This window comes from Bactrocera tryoni, chromosome 1 (assembly GCF_016617805.1).
Source record: "Bactrocera tryoni isolate S06 chromosome 1, CSIRO_BtryS06_freeze2, whole genome shotgun sequence".
Lineage (NCBI taxonomy): Eukaryota > Metazoa > Arthropoda > Insecta > Diptera > Tephritidae > Bactrocera > Bactrocera tryoni.
This window is the reverse complement of record NC_052499.1, coordinates 73,607,935-73,626,399: the sequence shown is the minus strand read 5'-3', so window position 1 is coordinate 73,626,399 and position 18,465 is coordinate 73,607,935. Positions and strand designations below refer to the sequence as shown.

General features: G+C 37.4%; 1 protein-coding gene across 1 annotated transcript in view; it reads right to left on the bottom strand.

The window, feature by feature from the left end:
* Positions 1-954: 954 nt before the first annotated feature.
* The window catches only part of LOC120766354 (DNA-binding protein D-ETS-4-like), a 34,948-nt gene continuing 17,437 nt past the window's right edge, over positions 955-18,465 (bottom strand). The window contains exons 2-5 of the mRNA XM_040091784.1: positions 10,171-11,302; positions 9,195-9,355; positions 1,564-1,636; positions 955-1,494 (exon numbers count right to left, since the gene is read on the bottom strand). Of these exons, the coding sequence (XP_039947718.1) occupies positions 1,112-1,494; positions 1,564-1,636; positions 9,195-9,355; positions 10,171-11,302 (1,749 nt within the window). The 3' untranslated portion in view covers positions 955-1,111. The remainder of the gene's footprint in view (positions 1,495-1,563; positions 1,637-9,194; positions 9,356-10,170; positions 11,303-18,465) is intronic.

Here is an 18,465-nt window from a genome sequence, read left to right as displayed (position 1 = left end):
TTGAGCAAGGAAAACGGGACGTTCATCGAAAAATCTTTTCTTTGTTTATATATGTTTACATATTTCTTAATATTTTATTCTGCATAAAAGCTTTTAGTAAAAAAATTTTCAAGGCAGCATTTCTATTATGTTTTTGGTACATACTAATATGGAAATCCGCTTTATCTACGCTTTTCTGCCAAGCACATTTTCGTTGCAAACACGCAAAGGTGTCAAATACGACTCACCCTTTTTCATAACTTGCGATATCGCTTCAGTACTTAAAGTTAAATTCTTTTGTTCATAGAACTTAAAGTGATATATCATAGATATATGGCTTTCCAGTGTTACCAAGGCGTGTTTTTCGAACGGTTTCATAATGGAAACTTGTTTTGGCAATGCATAGAGTAATAACTGAACTTGTGAAGCACTTTATACTGTGCGTGATGCTTCAAGCATAAAGTGAACTTGTGAAACATTGATTAAATACGAGTACTTAAACAAGTGTCAAATTATTAACCGCATTTACTTCGGGTTAAGAAAATACATTTCTGTGTTTGCAATTAAGCTTTGTAGATTATAAAAAAAAATGTATAAAAAGTTCATACTCTATCTTATTTATTACAAAATTACTTTTTTACTAAGTTGTTGTTATAATAATATTGCTTTAAAACCGTTCCAACGTTGCCAATTTTCATACGCAGCAATACTAACAGTATTGCCGTAAGTTATTATTGGTCACTGGACATTTCAGAGATTCAAGAATTATCAACAGCATTATTAAGCAATGCTGTGGCCTCTAACACAACAGCGTTGCGTAATTTTACAGGCACTTTCTTTCGTTTATAAATAAATAAATATTTTAATAAATAAATAATTTAATAAATAAATAAATTATTGAACTTCTTAGCATCCACGAATAAATATGTTTTCGTTATAATTTAAATAAATAAATAAATATTTTGTATATATGTATATGCAATAAATAAATAAATAAATAGCAATAAATTATTGATTTGTCATTAAGGCCATTTCTTTGCCACACCAAATGAACATTGCATAACCCAAATGCCTTTTTTATTTTCTACGCGCCGTCTCACTTTCACATTTCTTCTAATTTGTGCTCTCCAGCTTACAACTGATAGGGATGACAGAACTGATAGACCAAACGTTGTGAGCGCTCGGTCTTCTTCATGATCCCCTTCTTATAGTACTGCCGTATGGAACGCGATAATTTGTCGTAATTCATTGCTGGTCGATTCTTGCGTCCGCCCCATAATTTTGCTACACGCACCGAATCTTCAATCTTGAATATGCCCCGGTTGCGGTCGATCCAACGTATGGCCGTGCCGTGTGCATGCGGTTCGGCGAGCAGTTCCTTGAGGAATTGCCACAGGTGTATGTGTGAGCCACCGCTGCGGCCGGTGCGCTTCGTGTCAGTTGATTTTGCTGTTGTGGTTGTTGTTGTGCCGGCAACAGCTAGAGCGCTTGTGGTGGGCAGCATATCCTCGTCATCTGAAAGTGCAAGTAATTCGTTGATTAATTTGCTTTAGTAGAGATTAAAGTGTTTCTTATGAAGCTTACCGTCGCTTTCTGCCGCATTGCTGTTGAAATGATAGCGCCACACCTCTAGCTGCGCGTACAAGTCGGAGCCGCTCTGAAATGAAAGAAGATAAGGAAAATTAATCAGTGCAATTCAGCTGCTGGTAAAAGATTTTAAAAGATTTAAAATAAAAATGTATTATTATACGAGTATATGAATTTCTCTAGAAGAACAGACACTCCAGTATAGCAAAATTTTGCACGTTGAAATGTGTGATCAAATATAATTTAATGGCTACGTAAGATCTATATAAAGAACATACTAAACATGCAAGTATAGAGATCATACACAGTGCGACAAATCAGTGAAAACTTTAGAATAATTTCGACAAATGGCCTTGGCATCCATAGTATTCTCGGGTTATGATCTCCAGCGCCCTTTTCTTATACTCAGACCTCGTTGGAAAGTAAATAACGCTACATTGTTATGGTAATAGCCGTAGAATAATAGAAGTTTTTAAGACTAACTGAAGGTTTTAAGATCTGGAGCATATTCTCTTAGAACCTCCAGCGGTGATCTAGTGACTGAAACCCAGAGCATACTGAAATTATGGAGGGAACACTTTTCCAACCTGGTGAATAGCAGTGAAAGCACAACACTAGGAGATGTTAAGCCGATTTCCCAATCGATAGCGATGGAGCAGACGTCACATTGCCCGACCATGAAGAAATTCGAATAGCAATTACCCGTCTGAAGAACAACAAAGCGGCTGGGACTGATTTGTTGCCAGGCTAGCTATTCAAATACGGCAGCGAAGGACTGATAAAGAGCCTGCATCAGCTTATTTGTAGAATATGGTCGGACGAAAGCATTCCCGATGACTGGAATTTAAGTGTGCTCTGTCCAATCCATAAAAAGGAAAACCTCACAATCTGCGCCAAGTACCGTGGGATAAGCCTACTCAATACGAGATATATGACGCTATTGACATAGTTCAGCGAATTAAGAGACAGCGGCTACACTGGCTGGATCATGTCATCAGGATGAAAATATTCCAGCTCTGAGAGTGTTCAACGCGGTACCGGCCGGAGGAAGCAGAGGAAGAGGAAGCCTCCTCTACGTTGGAAAGGCCAGGTGGTGACCATAACTGGCGCTCTGCTGTAAACTCGGCTATAACCGCGTAAGCAGTGTGGAATGAACAATGGCTTATAATCACCAACCCTTTATAGATATTTCCAAATAAATAATCGATTTTCCCGTGAGGCCATAATGAGGAATGCCAAAAAGTTCGAAATCCATTAACTGTGTCTGGTAATAAAAGCCAACAACTAAACTGACGTTGCCGACAGCGCTTCTCTACTGTCGCTGCCACAAACGCATTTTTTTCATACATGCATACACACACTTCTATACATGTATATATTTGTATATGTATTTCATTTTGTATCGAAATTCGGCCTTGTCGCGACGAAAGTCAACGGCTCTCATTTGCATACGCTCAGTTAATACCAAAGTCAGTCAAAACTTAGTCATTTAATGTTTATACGGTGCCATCATTACAGTTTCTGTTTTTATCTTGTCTTTTCTAAGAATTATGTAAGCGCCCAACGAATGTGTATGGCAGCGCGAGTGTACATGTGTGCGTGTGTGGATATGTGTGGAAAGAGAGATGCCCGGTTACACAATTCGATGGCGACAAATAACTGGTATTAGCGGCGATTTTTGGAAGTTTAACGAAAGGAAGAAGCACTTTGTTTTGATTGCAACTATTTATCTACATCATACGTATATATGTATGTATGTAAATAAAAGCATGCCAGTGGCATATTAGCTCGACCTTTGACCAAACCATGCTTTCATTGCATGCGAGCAATGGACTCTCGCGGAGGCTTAGCTTTTGGAAATATTTTTTGTTTGTAATTATTGCTCTCTTTTTTTGTTATATATTTTGATTGATAGTGTGCGGCTAATAATTATATGATTTTAACAGCAATAAATTTATGTAGGTTTTCGTATATAAATTAATAAATAGCTGAGTTTTGTAATAATAGTGAATTCGAGCATTGTTTTGTGGCAAATTTAAATTGATTTTTGATGTGAAAATTAAAAAAATAAATATTTTTAAAATTTTAAAAGTTTATATTAAGTTTGTCACGAAGCTTGTAACACTGAGTTGATTTAACACACTTCCCTGTCTTCCCGAAAAGTTGCTTATTTTTCGAAACCGCCGATCTCGAACCATTATAGCATATAGCTCCCATACGAGCTGACCGAATAAATTCAAGTTCTTATTTGAAAAAGTTCTTTATTTGGCAAGATATCAGCACGCAATTTGGCTAGGACTATTACTTATAATAACGGTATAACCTCATAATCTCGGAAACAATTGTTTAGAGCAGACGCCACAAGCATATAGCTGCCTTACAAACTGACCGATTAACGTCAAGTTCTCGTATGAAAAACGGTTTTATTTGTGAAGGGTTTTCAGCTTTGGTGTCCTCGAAGTAAACGTTTTTCCTTGTTCTTCAAATTTAATAACTTCCAGATAACTAGCAGTTTGTTTTGTCTTGGGACAATTGTTTTTAAGACTATATTAAATCATTTTTAAAAAAAGCTCACTCCACATTTTCTGTTTGCTTAAAAGTGGTTCACAAAACTAAAGCTCATAGGTCAATGGGTTGTCTTCTTAGTGAGTTGTTCTCAGGAAAATCGAGTTCACGTATGCCGAGCGTACTTCATTTCCGGTCAAGAACTGGTAGTTTGGAAGCTATCTTCAAATATATAATATTTGAACTAAAAAAACTCAACCTTTTGATTACGAAAAAAATGGTATTTTCGCGAAAGTCGGGTCTAAGTAAGCGAAAAAGTTGTGGTTCTAATTAGAAATGTCTGCTGGGTGGCAATATCTCAAATAATTGGAAAACGAAAAGCCACTACAACAACAACAAAAATAATATTCAACGCAACAACTAAAATATCTAATTAGAGATGCCAGCTCTGTAACAATATTTACAAAAACAAAAACAAAAATATTATTCAATACAACAACACAAAATTTTAGCAATATCTACACATTTTTTAGAAAAAAAGACGCTACTACAACAACAAAAACAAAAATAATATTCAATACAACAACACAAAATTTTCTTATTAGAAATCTCAGCTCTGCAGCAAAAATCACAAACAATTCGAAAAGAGAGTCCACTGTAACAAAAACATTAATATTCAGAACAACAACAAAAAATTTCTAATTAGAAATGTCAGCTCTGTAGCAATATCTACAATTTTAAGAAAAATAGAAGCCACTACAACAAAAAATAATATTGAATACAACAACAACAAAAATAATAATCAACACAACAACAAAAAAATAAGGAAAACGAAACTTCCTCAAAGTTAGTGCGGAGTTTTTTTGCCGATCCGTTCACAGAGGAAACGTGATTTCAACACTGTTCCATAGAAGGTCAGTCAAGAGCACAGCATGTTTATGATGAGAACCCGATCTTTCGCTTATACCTTTTCTGTAAGCTAATCTTTGATTTTTAAGCTCACACAGCTCAAATTTTTTTCTCTCAGATATATTTGGACTTATTTGAAAGAAATGTTTTAGCATTCGGGGTTCTCTTTCCCGAATTTCTCATCTCTAACCCTTTATTGTAGTATAAGTCAAAAAAAGCTTTTATTTTAGTAACACTTGTATTTTGATTAGGGACGACTCAGATATTCTAATAAGCTCGCAATATTTTGTTGCTGGGAGAACTTGAACTTAACTTCAAATATGTCCATACAGTTTTTCTTGATCTGACACATTGCAGAATATTTCTAGAATTTAATTCTGTTAGAGCAGTCTTTTTTAGGCTGAAAACTGAGCTTAAGCTTACAAAAAAGCTCTTCGGTTCGATCTTTTTTGGAATCCGATACATTTATTTATATATTTAATTAATTCTAGCTTAATTTTCTTATTTAACGGTCATTCGACTCTGAAAGAACTCAATCAAAAAACAAGAAAGGAGTGACTCTCCCTTAATTGGCCCACTCTGAGCGCCTAATGCAAACCTAATTGGGAAGAAGAAGCACAACAATTGCTGCTTGTTATCGATATTTGCATATTTCCCTCATTTAGATCAATCAACGCTGATTTACCCGTCACCGAAATCAAAGTGTTAAACACAAAAACACAAAAGAAAGAAGCAACCAAAGCAACCGTTAGATACAACAACAACAGCCAATCAAACACGCACACTTGCAGCAATAACAAAAAAAAAATCAAAAAATGAAAAGCCAAATGCAAACCAAGCCGGCGCGATGCCATTCAGCCGAGATTGCATTGATGGAATATTTTCATCTACAATTGACACGGTAACCAACAGCAGTACCGAAAAGTGCAACAGCAGCAAGCAGACACAATGCAAACGAGTAGCGAGTAACGAAACCCAAAAAACCATTAATATTGTGATATTTATAGACCAGCGCATACGAGTGGGCCAGCAGTGATCAGACCACGTCGTCACTGCGCCGAATCGGCTGTTGTGGCAGTGAATGTGCGCCGAGGGGGCAGAGCGGGCGGTGGTGGGTCGAGAGTGGCCCAACAACGTGGTTGCCTACAAAACAGCCAAAGCGCCGAAAGACACGCAATCTACAATACGGCCCAGTGTTGTTGTACAACTACAACATATCAATAGCAGCAACAATCAACGAGCTTATTGTGTATATATAACTACAACAACCATAATGACAAAATCGGCTCACTTTCACCTTGCAATGTCGTTGCTGGTCGTTGGCTCAGTTACTTTATTTCCACATCGTCATGCGAGCCGTATTGTTGTTGTTGTCATTGCTGTTTCGACTGTTTGTAGTGTTGTTGTGCACCGTATTGTTATTGTTGCTGTGCCGTCCAACATGCAACTCGGCGACTTGTTTGTCTCTTTTCCCAAACAACTGAATTTATATTGTTGTTGTTGTTGCTGCCACTTTTGTTGCTTTTGCACATTATGCACAACGCATCAGCTTTGGGTAAATTATCACAATTCGGCGCATAATAATTTTCCAGCTGGTCGCGACGAAGCCACAACAACGAACGGCCTTTCGGCCCCCTTCCGCCACCAGTCGTCGTGGCAGCGGCGCGATAGCGGCGACAGCTACAATTTCACTAAACAACCTTCACACTCGCGCATTCTTTTTCACCTTCGTCCATGACCACGGTTACTGATTTTTTCATTTCATCGATTGCATTTCTTCGGCGACGTCTGCCCGCTCTCAGGCTGCTAGCTTGCGATTGTGTCTGGCTGGTGCGCGGCTTTGACGTGATCATGGTCAATCTGTCGCCGTCACCGACGCTCCGTTTACTCTTCCTCTTTGCACTTTCAAAAGAGTGTCGTGTCGTCGATATGAAGTCGTTCTGGCTGCGATTTTGTTTTGATTGCTGCCGCGCGTTGTTGTCGTTGTTGTTGCATTTGCCGGTTTTCTTGTCATTTTCGACTTTTTGGTTTTTTTGTTTTGCGCAATTTTTTTCGCTTTGCTGATTTCGTTGATTTGGCTTATATTGCTGCATGTTTACCGGCCAGTGTTGCCATCTTGAAATGAAATGAACATAGTATGAACTTAGTGGAATGTACCCTTTTGAGTCTTTTTTTCGTTTGGTTTTCTCTCGTTTTGTATACCTTGTTCTCTGAGATTTTGACTGGAAGGGTGTTTGAGGGCCATTGCTGAAGCTAAATTTTGAATATATGGTTACTCGCATGTGAGTTTTGAACTAAACTGTTCTTCTAGTATATTAATAGATAGTGGCAGCCGCAAAAATGGAAAGAACCGTTAGAAATTGTAAATATCTTCAGATCTCAGACCTTAAAGAAGAAGAAGTTAAAAAAACCTCAGGATTACTGTTGCGGAAGTTTTCTATTGAGTTTCAAAAGCTCAGAAACTTTCGAAAATTTTTGGGTTAGGTCAGTTTGGAACGAGTGCACCATTTGTGGGCACGGGTCTGAAAATCATGTAATTACCATTATAATTAATAGCACCCGCTATTTTATCGACGATTTTAAGAATTTATTTCAGAAATGTTTCAGTTTATACCGGTGGCAACACTCTTCAATACTTTGCGCAAGTGCAGCTCGTTTTAATTTTATTGTTTTTGCTTTATTGCCGCACTTGTTTTCCATAGCACTTGGTGCTAGTCACTTACTTTCGTTTGCATACCCGTTTATAGAACAAAAACAACAAGAAACAACAGCAAAAACACATTTTCTTCAACAAAGCTCATTTAACGCGCCGCTCTCGCTCTCTTTCGCACGCTATCGCGCTCTCCCTTTGCCACCTTTGCCTCTGCATTCCAGCGCTTCAACTCGATAACTGTTGTTATTTTTACCATTAGTCTTCCTCCTTTCTTTCGGATCTTCCATTTGGTTAGTCCAAAAATAAATTTAACACATTTTTGTTGTTATTGCTTTTAACTAGTCACTCGTTCCACGCTCGGTACCGCGCACCGCTTGCCACTTGTGTCGGTGTTGTGGTGCGTTAAAAGCTTACTAATCGTTACTAGTTTCAGCGGTGTGTTGTTGTTGGTGATGGTGGCGTCTGAAGCACCTTACCGTTGCGCTATCATTGTTGTTGTTGTTTTACTTTAATTATAGCTTTTAGGCGCAAGCGCTGCTTCTTCATTGAGTGAGTGTGTGTGTGTGTGTGTCGGGCTTATACGAAAATGACGTCAACGCGGTTACGAAACTTGTTTCTTCGATTCTCTCGTCTCTTCTTCGCTAGTTTGCTACTTTGTTGTTGCCTACTTATTTGTGTTTGTTTAATTTTACAATGTCCATTTTTGTGCAAAATTAAATTTTGGCCCCTTGATTTTGTAACCCATTCGTATTTGTTATATGAGTATTTGGAATTTGGTGCGACCACTTCGACAAGCCCGTCTTTCTTTCTTTCTCTCCTTGCTTTTGTTGCTGTTTTGCTGTTGCTGCTTTGATAAGCAGTGCTTTCGTCTTTTGTCCACCACTAAACATTATTGAATGCGTCTTCTGCACATGCCGCTCTGCCCGCCCGAATGTTGTCCAACTCGTGTAACTGTATTTTTGGGGCAAATGCATATTAAAGCTTACGGCATTTACGGTGTCGCGCACTAACAACAATACGAAACATTATAATGGAAAAACTACCTTGCATCTTGCTTTGGTTTTCTGTGCTCTACTTAACACAAGGGACGGCTTAGTAAACGAGTTGCGATTGCGTAAGTGAAATTCGTTTGAATTTGAATTTAGTTTTATTAAAAGTTATTGGCCCTAATAGCTTTTTTCGTATTTACCGTTAAACCGATTTTATGCAAAATGATTTTCGTTTATCGATAATTTGATTTTCTACTAAAAATCTATGAAAGCAATTTTTTCCGTATCTATCGATACATCGATTGTATGCAAAATTCTAAGTTAATAAATTTTTCGTTTTTATCGATAAACCGATTCCTTTTTCGATAATTCTATTTCATGAAAAATGATTTTTAATTTATCGATAAATCGATTGCATGCAAAAATTCCAAGTAAAATAAATTTTGTTGTTTATTGATAAACCGATTTTATGGAAAAGATTTTTCACCTATCGATAATTAAATTTTGCTGTAAACGATTTTGCATTTTTCGATAATTCGCCTTTTCACAAAATGCTCTTGTTTTCCACTTACCTCTGGCACTCGTCGCTTAAATTCTTCCTCGCTGAGTAATATTAGTGCTGCACCATTTTCCGGGAATTTTGCCTCCAAATCTTCAATTTCTGGCAATTTGAACTGGGCTACTGTGGAACGTAGCCAAGAGTGTGCTTGAGATACCGACCAATCGCAGGGATCTGAAAAATAGACGAGAACATTAAGACTAAATTTTTTCAATGAGACAAAATTTTTCCATTAGAGACTCGGTAAAATGGGCGTAGACACGTTTTCAAAAGTAGGAAATCAATTGGAGGACATAAAATATGAGACTTAGTTAATTAGTACCTTTCACTGCATCAATAAAGCTTTAGAAATTTCGGTAGCCCTTTGATCAATTATTGAAGTCACATAGAGTTCTCAATAATACCAAAGAGAGACAATCTTTGAAGATAGATCGTACACCTTCTACGAACAATCTTTACTATGAAACGAGCTTAGTACTTTAAACTATGAAGAACCTAAAAGTGGAGCTCAAGCAATATTTATACGTAAAGTGCTGAGAGCCTTAATATAAATTTTGAGTTTATGGTATTGAAATCGCGTATTATTCGGGTCCACGGAAATTGGAATTCATTTACTTTGTTAAATTTAAGGTAAAAATTTTTTTAAGATCCCGTATTTACACTATAGGCTGTCAGAAACTGCTAAAGCCTCCGAACTTTGACTACTTTTTTGACGTCTTGACTTAATCGAAGCACTTCGAATTAAAGTGGAAGCCTTAAGGATATACTTTGGTCTCGCGACTTTTAAATCTTTCCTAAAAGAAATAAGAAACTGCTCAGTAAGTTTAAAACCAAAAATTATCAAGTCTATTACCGACTGTAAGGAACATTATCAAGTTCGTTACCGATTAAAGGAAGGAACTATAGTTGTATAATTGACGATATTATCAATAAATAAACCCTTAAAATCGTCCCCAAAACAAGAACTGAGTCTTCAATATATAACTTACCTTGTGATATCTGCAATTTGGCACAGGTCTCCACGGCCTGGCTCTTCGTATCCTCGAGGGCCATTGAGATCACTTGTTCGATATTGCCACCAACTTGATTCATGCTACAACCCATGGGAAAGTGGTTCTCTTCGAAGAACTCACGTAGCATTTGATGATCTTGACTTTTCTGTTGCTGTTGTTGCTGATGCTGCTGTTGTTGTTGTTGTTGTACGGGCATCGCTACCGACGGTTTCAAATGACATTCACTACTGCTATTGTTGTAGTCGTTATAAGCTGCGTTGGAGAACTCCTTTTTATCGAGCAACATTTTCAGATCGATCAAAGTCTCCACATCAGCATCAAGCGGTTCCGATTTAATATCGGGCCACGACGAATGCGGAGACGGAGCTTCACAGTTGGACTCTGGTGGCGATGGTGGCAGGATGTGCAACTCTTGCTTAATATTGCAGGCATCTAGCGAGGGATATGGCGATGAGGGGTGCAGAGATGAACGCGACGAGCTCAACGAGGAGCTCTGCGACTCGAAACAACCGGCGAATTGTGATTGCGGAAAACCGTATTCCGATTGAGCGGGACTCGATTGGGGTGAGGGATAAATATGCGGATACGGTGGTGGTGGTATCAATTGATTCGCCGACTTAAGCATCGGTTGCGATTGTGGCTCGCGCTTGATCTCCTCCGGCAGGGAGATAGTGGAACCGAACGACCAGGCTTGCTCGACTTTAATCTGTGGTGGTGTTAATAGGTTATGAAACGGCACGGCGGTTGGGGACAATGCGGGTGTCGTTGTTGGTGTAGTGGGTGTATTACAACCAAATTGATATACTATAGTGGGTATATTAGCGTTTGTTTGAGCACAATCCTGAGGTAGTAGTGATAGATCGAAGTTTTCGGCATAGGCGGCGAAAGGATCGTTGTAGGTGGTTGAAGACGACGCAGACGAGGACAAGGACGCGGTTGCGTTAGATGGTTCGAGAAATGCGTTAGTGGAAACTTGTGCTTGTTCCACTTTGAGTGAAAGCGAGTGTTGAGCGGATGATTGCATCGGCGTTGTTGTGTGTGTAGTAGAAGGTGTTAGCTGCAGATGAGGCACTGTGGTGGGTGGCGCCAAGCAATTGTTTTGAGTTAACTGAAACGAGGCGAGCGAAAGAAATAAATTGTTGTAGTTGAACACTTAACAAAAGCACAGTTGGTAGGTTTTTCTAAATTTTTGCTTATAATATAATAATATATTCCAAGTGTTTATTATAAAGCGCTACGAAAACGCACCAGTCACGCACACTCACTTTTTTACAGCACTATTTTGTATATTATTTTGAAAGGAAATCTATTTTTAATCGAAATAGCTAGCCACTTGAATTGTGTTGTATCAGCAAAGGTGCGCGATAACCACAGCCTTGACTTCCGCGTACGTTTCCATCGAAATCAGATCAATCATACAGTTTAGCCATTGGCGGAGCGAATGCCGCTGAGCATACCGTCAACAAAGCGCGTCATTCTAAAACTAGTCGCTACAGCTGCTATGACAGCGCTAAATATTTCTGTAGCGCGCCGCACCAAACTGCTAAGCATACGATTTACCTCACTTAGCGCTGCCATTTTCCAAGCGTTTAGCAATGCAAATCGAGACGTTAGCGTGCTGGATAGTATGACGCCACAACGATCTATCGGTTGCGATCTGCGGTCGCGAGGCGACTCAGAGAAAATTCCCAAACGAAAATGCATTTGTGCATGCTGTGAAAGCCCACATTTTGAGTTGCTCAAAACACCCCGTCAAAGCGATTAAGCCCTTAACGTGGCGCGCTGTGTGTGTGCCTAAACACACACCCGCCTCACCACGTCCCGAACACTCGTAAATGTTAAGCATGCGCTTGCACGAAAGGGTGCATTGTGAGCGTAAATGCAAGCGCTGAAAGCTCGATGCTCCAGCCAAAGTAATGCTGGTTTGCTAAGCTAAACTGTTTTTCATTCGCGTCGTATTTTTAGCATTTCCGCGCATCAGCGACGCAAGGCGCTAGACCAAAGCTTGGCGCTAGTAAAATTGCATTTCATGCTAGAACTAGTTTGGTCGTATTTGCTAGCTTTTAAGCTATTGACGCCGTTCAATATTCTCTCCGCTTTGTTCTGAAGAGTTTCGTGGAAAAGCGCTCAATCACTGAACAGCATAAGCTTGAGCGCGCAGCTGAAAGCTAAGCTATTGTTGATATAAATATGTTATTAATTCTATTTTGATTTGAGGAGGGCTGAGTGTGTGTATATCGATATGTGCTGTTATACAAAATATGTATCTACTTTTTTATTTTTTTATATGTATCTATTTATATTCTAATTGATTTTATGTAATTTTTTGCGCTGCTAATATGTGCTCTGAGAAGCGTGTGTACGGCGTTGAACAGTGGGTCAGATTCACACCAAATAGCTATTTTAAGTCAGCCTTAAGCGGCTACCGTGAGCGGAAAGACAGAGAAGGTGCTGGTGTATGAGCTTCCACTCAACCTAGCACTAGCACGTCAAAGCAGGCTGCGACGTTGTAAGTCACTGATATGAGTACATGCGATCAAGGAGGGGTGCCACCCACGCAGGAACTTCTGGAGGGGCTAGAGGACCCGATGGATTGTAGTGTAGACGACGGCGGGGATGAGGACCGCCTCTTCATTGAACCGATCCTGTAGTGGTCGTCAACGTATAATCTAGGCATCCTGCTGATCCAAGAGCCATGAGTCTATAAACGGAAGGTTAGAGGCCTTAAGACGAACGCCAATTAAGTAATCGAGATCAATCAACCCCGAGCTTGTGTGGTAGTCAGGTACAATATTGACTGCGCAGGCCAAGGAGAGTAAAGGAGCAGAATTCATGCTGGCCTCAGCTTATTTTACATAATAAAACAAGTAGTTAATCTCTCCCAGACCTAATAGCCGGAACGCAAACAGGGATATCTTCCGGGATACGCTAAGTAGGGTAGATTGATAACAGTGTTATGGGTTCAAGACTGGAGAGTAATGTAATTGTTATGATGAAAATAATAATTAGGCTTCAAGAATTGAAATTACATTCTTCACGATTAAATTTTTGTAATGGCAATCATAAAAAATACGATTATGATTACAGTATTTTAATAACATAATTAAAGGTTTACTTATCAGTAATGGTAATCATGAAAATAAAATTTTGATTACGTTTACAGAGTTGTAATTAATTAATGTAATGTAAAATTTTTACGATTTGTTATCAGGAGAATTGTGATTACGTTTCCAGAATTGTAAATACATTCTTCACGATTAAATTTTGGTAATGGTAGTCAGGAAAATTACGATTATGATTACAGTATTTTAACAACATAATAAAAGATTTACTTATCAGTAATGGTAATCATGAAAATAATGATTATGATTACGCTTAATAATCATGAAAATAATGATTACCATTACAATATTTTAATAACATAATTAAAGATTTTCGTATTAGTAATGGTAATCATCAAAATTATGATTACGATTACACATAATTAGAGACTTACCTAAAACTAACCGCAATTATGACAATTACGATACCGTTTACATAATGGTGATGAGCTAGTAATGGTTTCACAAATTTTAATACTAGTATTGCTTGTATATGATTACTTAATAACAGTTTTAGTAATGTTGATCAAGAAAATTACAATGACGTTTCATTTCAGGCTACTTTTACAACAATGAAGATCACAAATGCTGCAATTACGATTACATAACTGTAATTAAATAATGTAATTATGAAAAGTAATGTATCCCCTTTCAGCATAGCTTATAAAATCAGCCAGCAGCGGTAATATAAGTGGAAGTTAAAAACTTTGGTTTGCATTTTATGACCGCAATACAAACACTGTGCGCTATTAACATTGTGCTATTGTTGTTGTCATTAGTGTTTGTTTAGCAGTTGCCAGCGGCCGATTTTTAAACTGATTCGGGGTTTTCCAACGCCAAGCCAGTTTGCGCTCGAGCTCGATCAGCCGTGAGCAGCAAAAGCAAGCGAGCTAAGTTCTAAGCATATATGAGCAGCTTTACTCATACATATGCAGATATCTACATATGTACATGTATATGACATGCGAGTATGTGCTGTGTAATGCCGAAGGCACTGGCAATTTTATTCGAACATTGTTTGAAATTTATATGCGCAAATTTACTTCATATGCCATATATGTATGAAGTATGTGTGTGCGTGTGCGCTTGTTGTGTATTAAAATGCAGACATAAATATGTAAATGCCAACTAGTCACGAAGTTATTACATTTTTTATTGTGCTACGCTGACTGAGAAATTGAAAATAAATAAAATAAATTCAACATTAAATAAAACGCTATAGAAATACGAGCACAACAACATGTAGGGGAATGTAGAATAACCCAAACGCTGGAAAATGCTAACGCTGGGACTTTACAACAACACGTCAGCGGCTGCTGGCTGCTGGCAGCTGGTAATTGGAGTACTGATGTGGGCAGATAAGTGGGATATGCCATGAACTGTGGCCGCAACCGTACCGATCGTTTTATTTTGCTTTGCCGTTCATGTTGTTAAACAAATACGAACAACAACAAAGCGTGTAACCGCGTACAATACAACAACAACCGCGCAGTATGTGTCAATTGTGCGGGAAAATTAATTGATTTTAATTTCTAAAAATAACTTTGCGACATGACCGCCACACCAGCGGCCAGGTCCCTCAGCCCGTTCGTCCGTCTGTCCGTTCGTCACACAATGTTGCTGTGCACAATGAAGCGTATTGTGTTGGCGCGTAAGAAAAAAATTCCTATTCGATTTATGACGTTTTCGCGTTGAATTGCGAATTTATTAGCTGCAACATTGACAGGTGTCGCGGCGCAAAGGCAGCAGCAGAGAAGAAGAATGACAGCAAAAAAAAGTGAAAAAAAAAACAAAACAACAATCACTATTAAATTGCTATTCACATGCTGAGTTGAAGCACACAATTGTTTATATCTTGATTGCTAGATACAATTGTCTCTTGCCTCAATTCGTTACGTTGACTTTACTAGCGGAGATTTAGAACATTTTGTATTTCGTGTTGTCCCGTTGTGTGAACACTTGGAAAACGTGAGTCGAGTTGGGTTTTCAGCTTCACACACGCCAAACAATCGTTGCGTTTGTTTGCGGGCATTTAAGTAAAGCAGGAAGTCCAGCGGAATTTCCATAGTGATCTAATTTTGTGCGCAATATGGCACGAACAAGACAAGGCGGGAGGAATGTTAAAAGCATATTTTTACAACATCAAGTGATAAAAAATGTTAACACTTTAAATTGATAGTTGTTTATTGGTGTGATACTTATTATATATGTATATATGTACGTTAACACTTAATTGAGTGAGGAAGCCGATTTATATGAAAAGATGGTTCAACCATTACTTTAATTGAGCCAATTAGTAAATGATCTACAAGTATATTGTTTTTAACAACATTAACAAATACTTTACCCACTTCTTATAGCCGTTTCACATAATTTTCTAATTAAGTCGATTAGTTAAAGATTTGAGTCAATTAGCAAATGTATATTGTTTTAACTGCATTAGCAAATGTTCTTAAATCCGGTTTAGTTAGTTCTCTAATTAAGTAAATTAGTGTACAATTTAATAAGTTATAAGTATATTGTTTTTATTTGCATATAAAACTCTACTTTTTAAAGTCGTTTCAGGTAATCATTTATTTAAGTCAATTAGTTAATTATTTAATTGAGTCAATTAGTAAATATATTGTTTTAACCATATTAACAAATACTTTACCCACATCTTATAGCTGGTTTAGTTGGTACTCTAATTAAGTTAATTAGTGAACAATTTAATTGACTCAATTAGTAAGCCATATGTAAGTATGTATATTGCTTTTAAATGCATTAGTAAATATTCTACCCATATTTTATAGCCGCTTCAGATAATCCGCTAATTAAGTCAATTAGTGAAAGATTTAATTGAGACAATTAATAAACAATCTCTTTGCATTTTTTGCTTGCGTGGTTTTAGTTTAGTTTACTGTTTAAATTAATACGAATGTATATGGAGATATTACCAATTAACTTAATTAAGGACTTTCATGAAAAAATAGCAAATTTTTTCAATTTCACAGCTAAATTGCTTTGATAATTGAAAAATTAATATTAATTTTCATTTGACATTTTTAAATAAATAAAATTGTGAAAAAATAAAAAAAATATTAATAAAAAATTTTAATTTAAATTTATAATTTTTAATTTTTAATTATTAATTTTTATTTTTTTTGTAATTAAAAATTTTGAATTAAAATAATTTATTTAAAGAAATAAAATTTAACATTTCTTAATTTTTAATTTAAATTTTTAATTTCTTTCACTAAAAAATAATTAAGAAAATTATAATTTTAACAAAAAAATTGTAATAATTAGAAAAAATTTAATTTTAATTTATAATCTAAAAACTACTGCATTTTCACAAAAATATGTCATACAATTCCTAGTGGGTATGACGACCACGCCCACCATAGGAAGTTCAAACTATGTTTACGCTTTTCATACTGTAAATAATCAGCAAATAAATTCCTTTTACATTCCCCTTCACAAGCACAGCACAGCGGCAACGACAATCAAGTTCGTTGCTTAAGTCTTTCGTTTGATTTGCTGAACGCCAAGCTAATTTCATTGATTTTGGTTAAAATTGAAATATTCGATTTTAATTTGAAATTCATTAATTCCAACAGCGCTCGATGGTCAGTTGTGGCAGCAGAAACCTGACTAACAAATAGCATACTTAGTAACTGAAAAGGCAAAAATGAGTAAGTAATCAAAGCAGAAAAACTCGCGATTTTAGTGCGAGTTTGAAATATAAAGACATAATAGAAATAAAAAAATTATAATGCACATTCTTGAGCATTGCGTTATGCTTTTGTAGTTTTCTATTTCGCCTTTAATTGAAATGTTTTTGTTTTCCTTTTCTGAAGGTCTTTGCATGACAAGTGTCTTTGGCCCCTTCGCTCGTGATTCATCGCTACGCCTTTGATAGTGGCAATTTCAAATGAAATATGCTCAAAGCATTGCACAACATACGCAAACGACGCATAGCATTTAAAATGAAAAATCAATAACAACAATAACAAAAAACAATAGCACTACAAACTCCAACTGCCTTGCTTTGCCCTAAGCTAAGGCCGTTGGGGGGCGCGAAACAGACAAAGTCGAAAAGTAAAAAGGCGAAATAACTTTAAACAAAGTAATAAAATAAAGAACAAATAGCTCACAAATGTCCAGATAATTTATGTGCATGTCAGCGGCCGCAGGAAAACACCATTTCATACTCGCCAGAGATATGCACTGGCAGCGGCTGATATCGCGCCGATTTTGCGCACAACCACACACACGCACACATTCGTATGCAAACAAATATTTGCTAAGTACCAGCAGGCATGGCAACGCCCGGTGAAGGGTTATGCCATTCTCGTGTCTATCGGTGGCCAAATGCCCAGCGCAATGCAGCTCCGACCGTCACGTGCGCATGCGTGTTGACAGTGCCAGTCGCCGTGTGCTCGGCCACACGACCGCTTGCTGCGCATTTGAATGCGTTCTAAGTGAATGCCTTTACGCTTTTTCTGTCTTTCTGTTTTTTTTTTTTTTTTTTTGTTGTTTTTGGATTTATGCATATTCGCACACGCCTGCTTGCGCACTTCTAATTCTGTGGGCGTTTGGCTGCGTTGGCTTTGCGCTGCCTTCGCTTTACGCCGGTGCTCCCGTCAACGGTGCGTGACAACGTGCTGCGGCTATTTTTGCAGCGATCATTATTTTGTAGCGCATTGCACTCATTTTGTATGCGAAACTTTATGCTCAATCATAAACTGACGCAAGTTAAGTACTCGCATTTAAGTATTTTTCCCTATCAGCGCATTAAATCAGCGCTACCATTATGTGGTGGATTGTATGCAATTGTTGTTGCTGACTTTTTCAAAGCAAAATGCTGCGTTTGGTATGCGCCTTATTAAAGTGCATATAAAAGAACTTTAAGATTTTATGAGCCCAAGTAATGGCAAACCCATGTAATCGCAAATTATTCCTCCATTATACTTCACTGTTTAGTTCTATATATTCAATTTATTAAGGCGCTTACCAACCACTGCATTTTAATATATATACATATATGTATTTATTATTAATTTCTTTGTTATTGTAGTGCATAATTTTGACTTTAAGTACTTCCTTTCGATTTTTCACGTTTTTCACAAATGTTTGGAAAAATTGATTGAATACCTGGTCTTAATGAAAAACTACTTAAGGAAAAGTT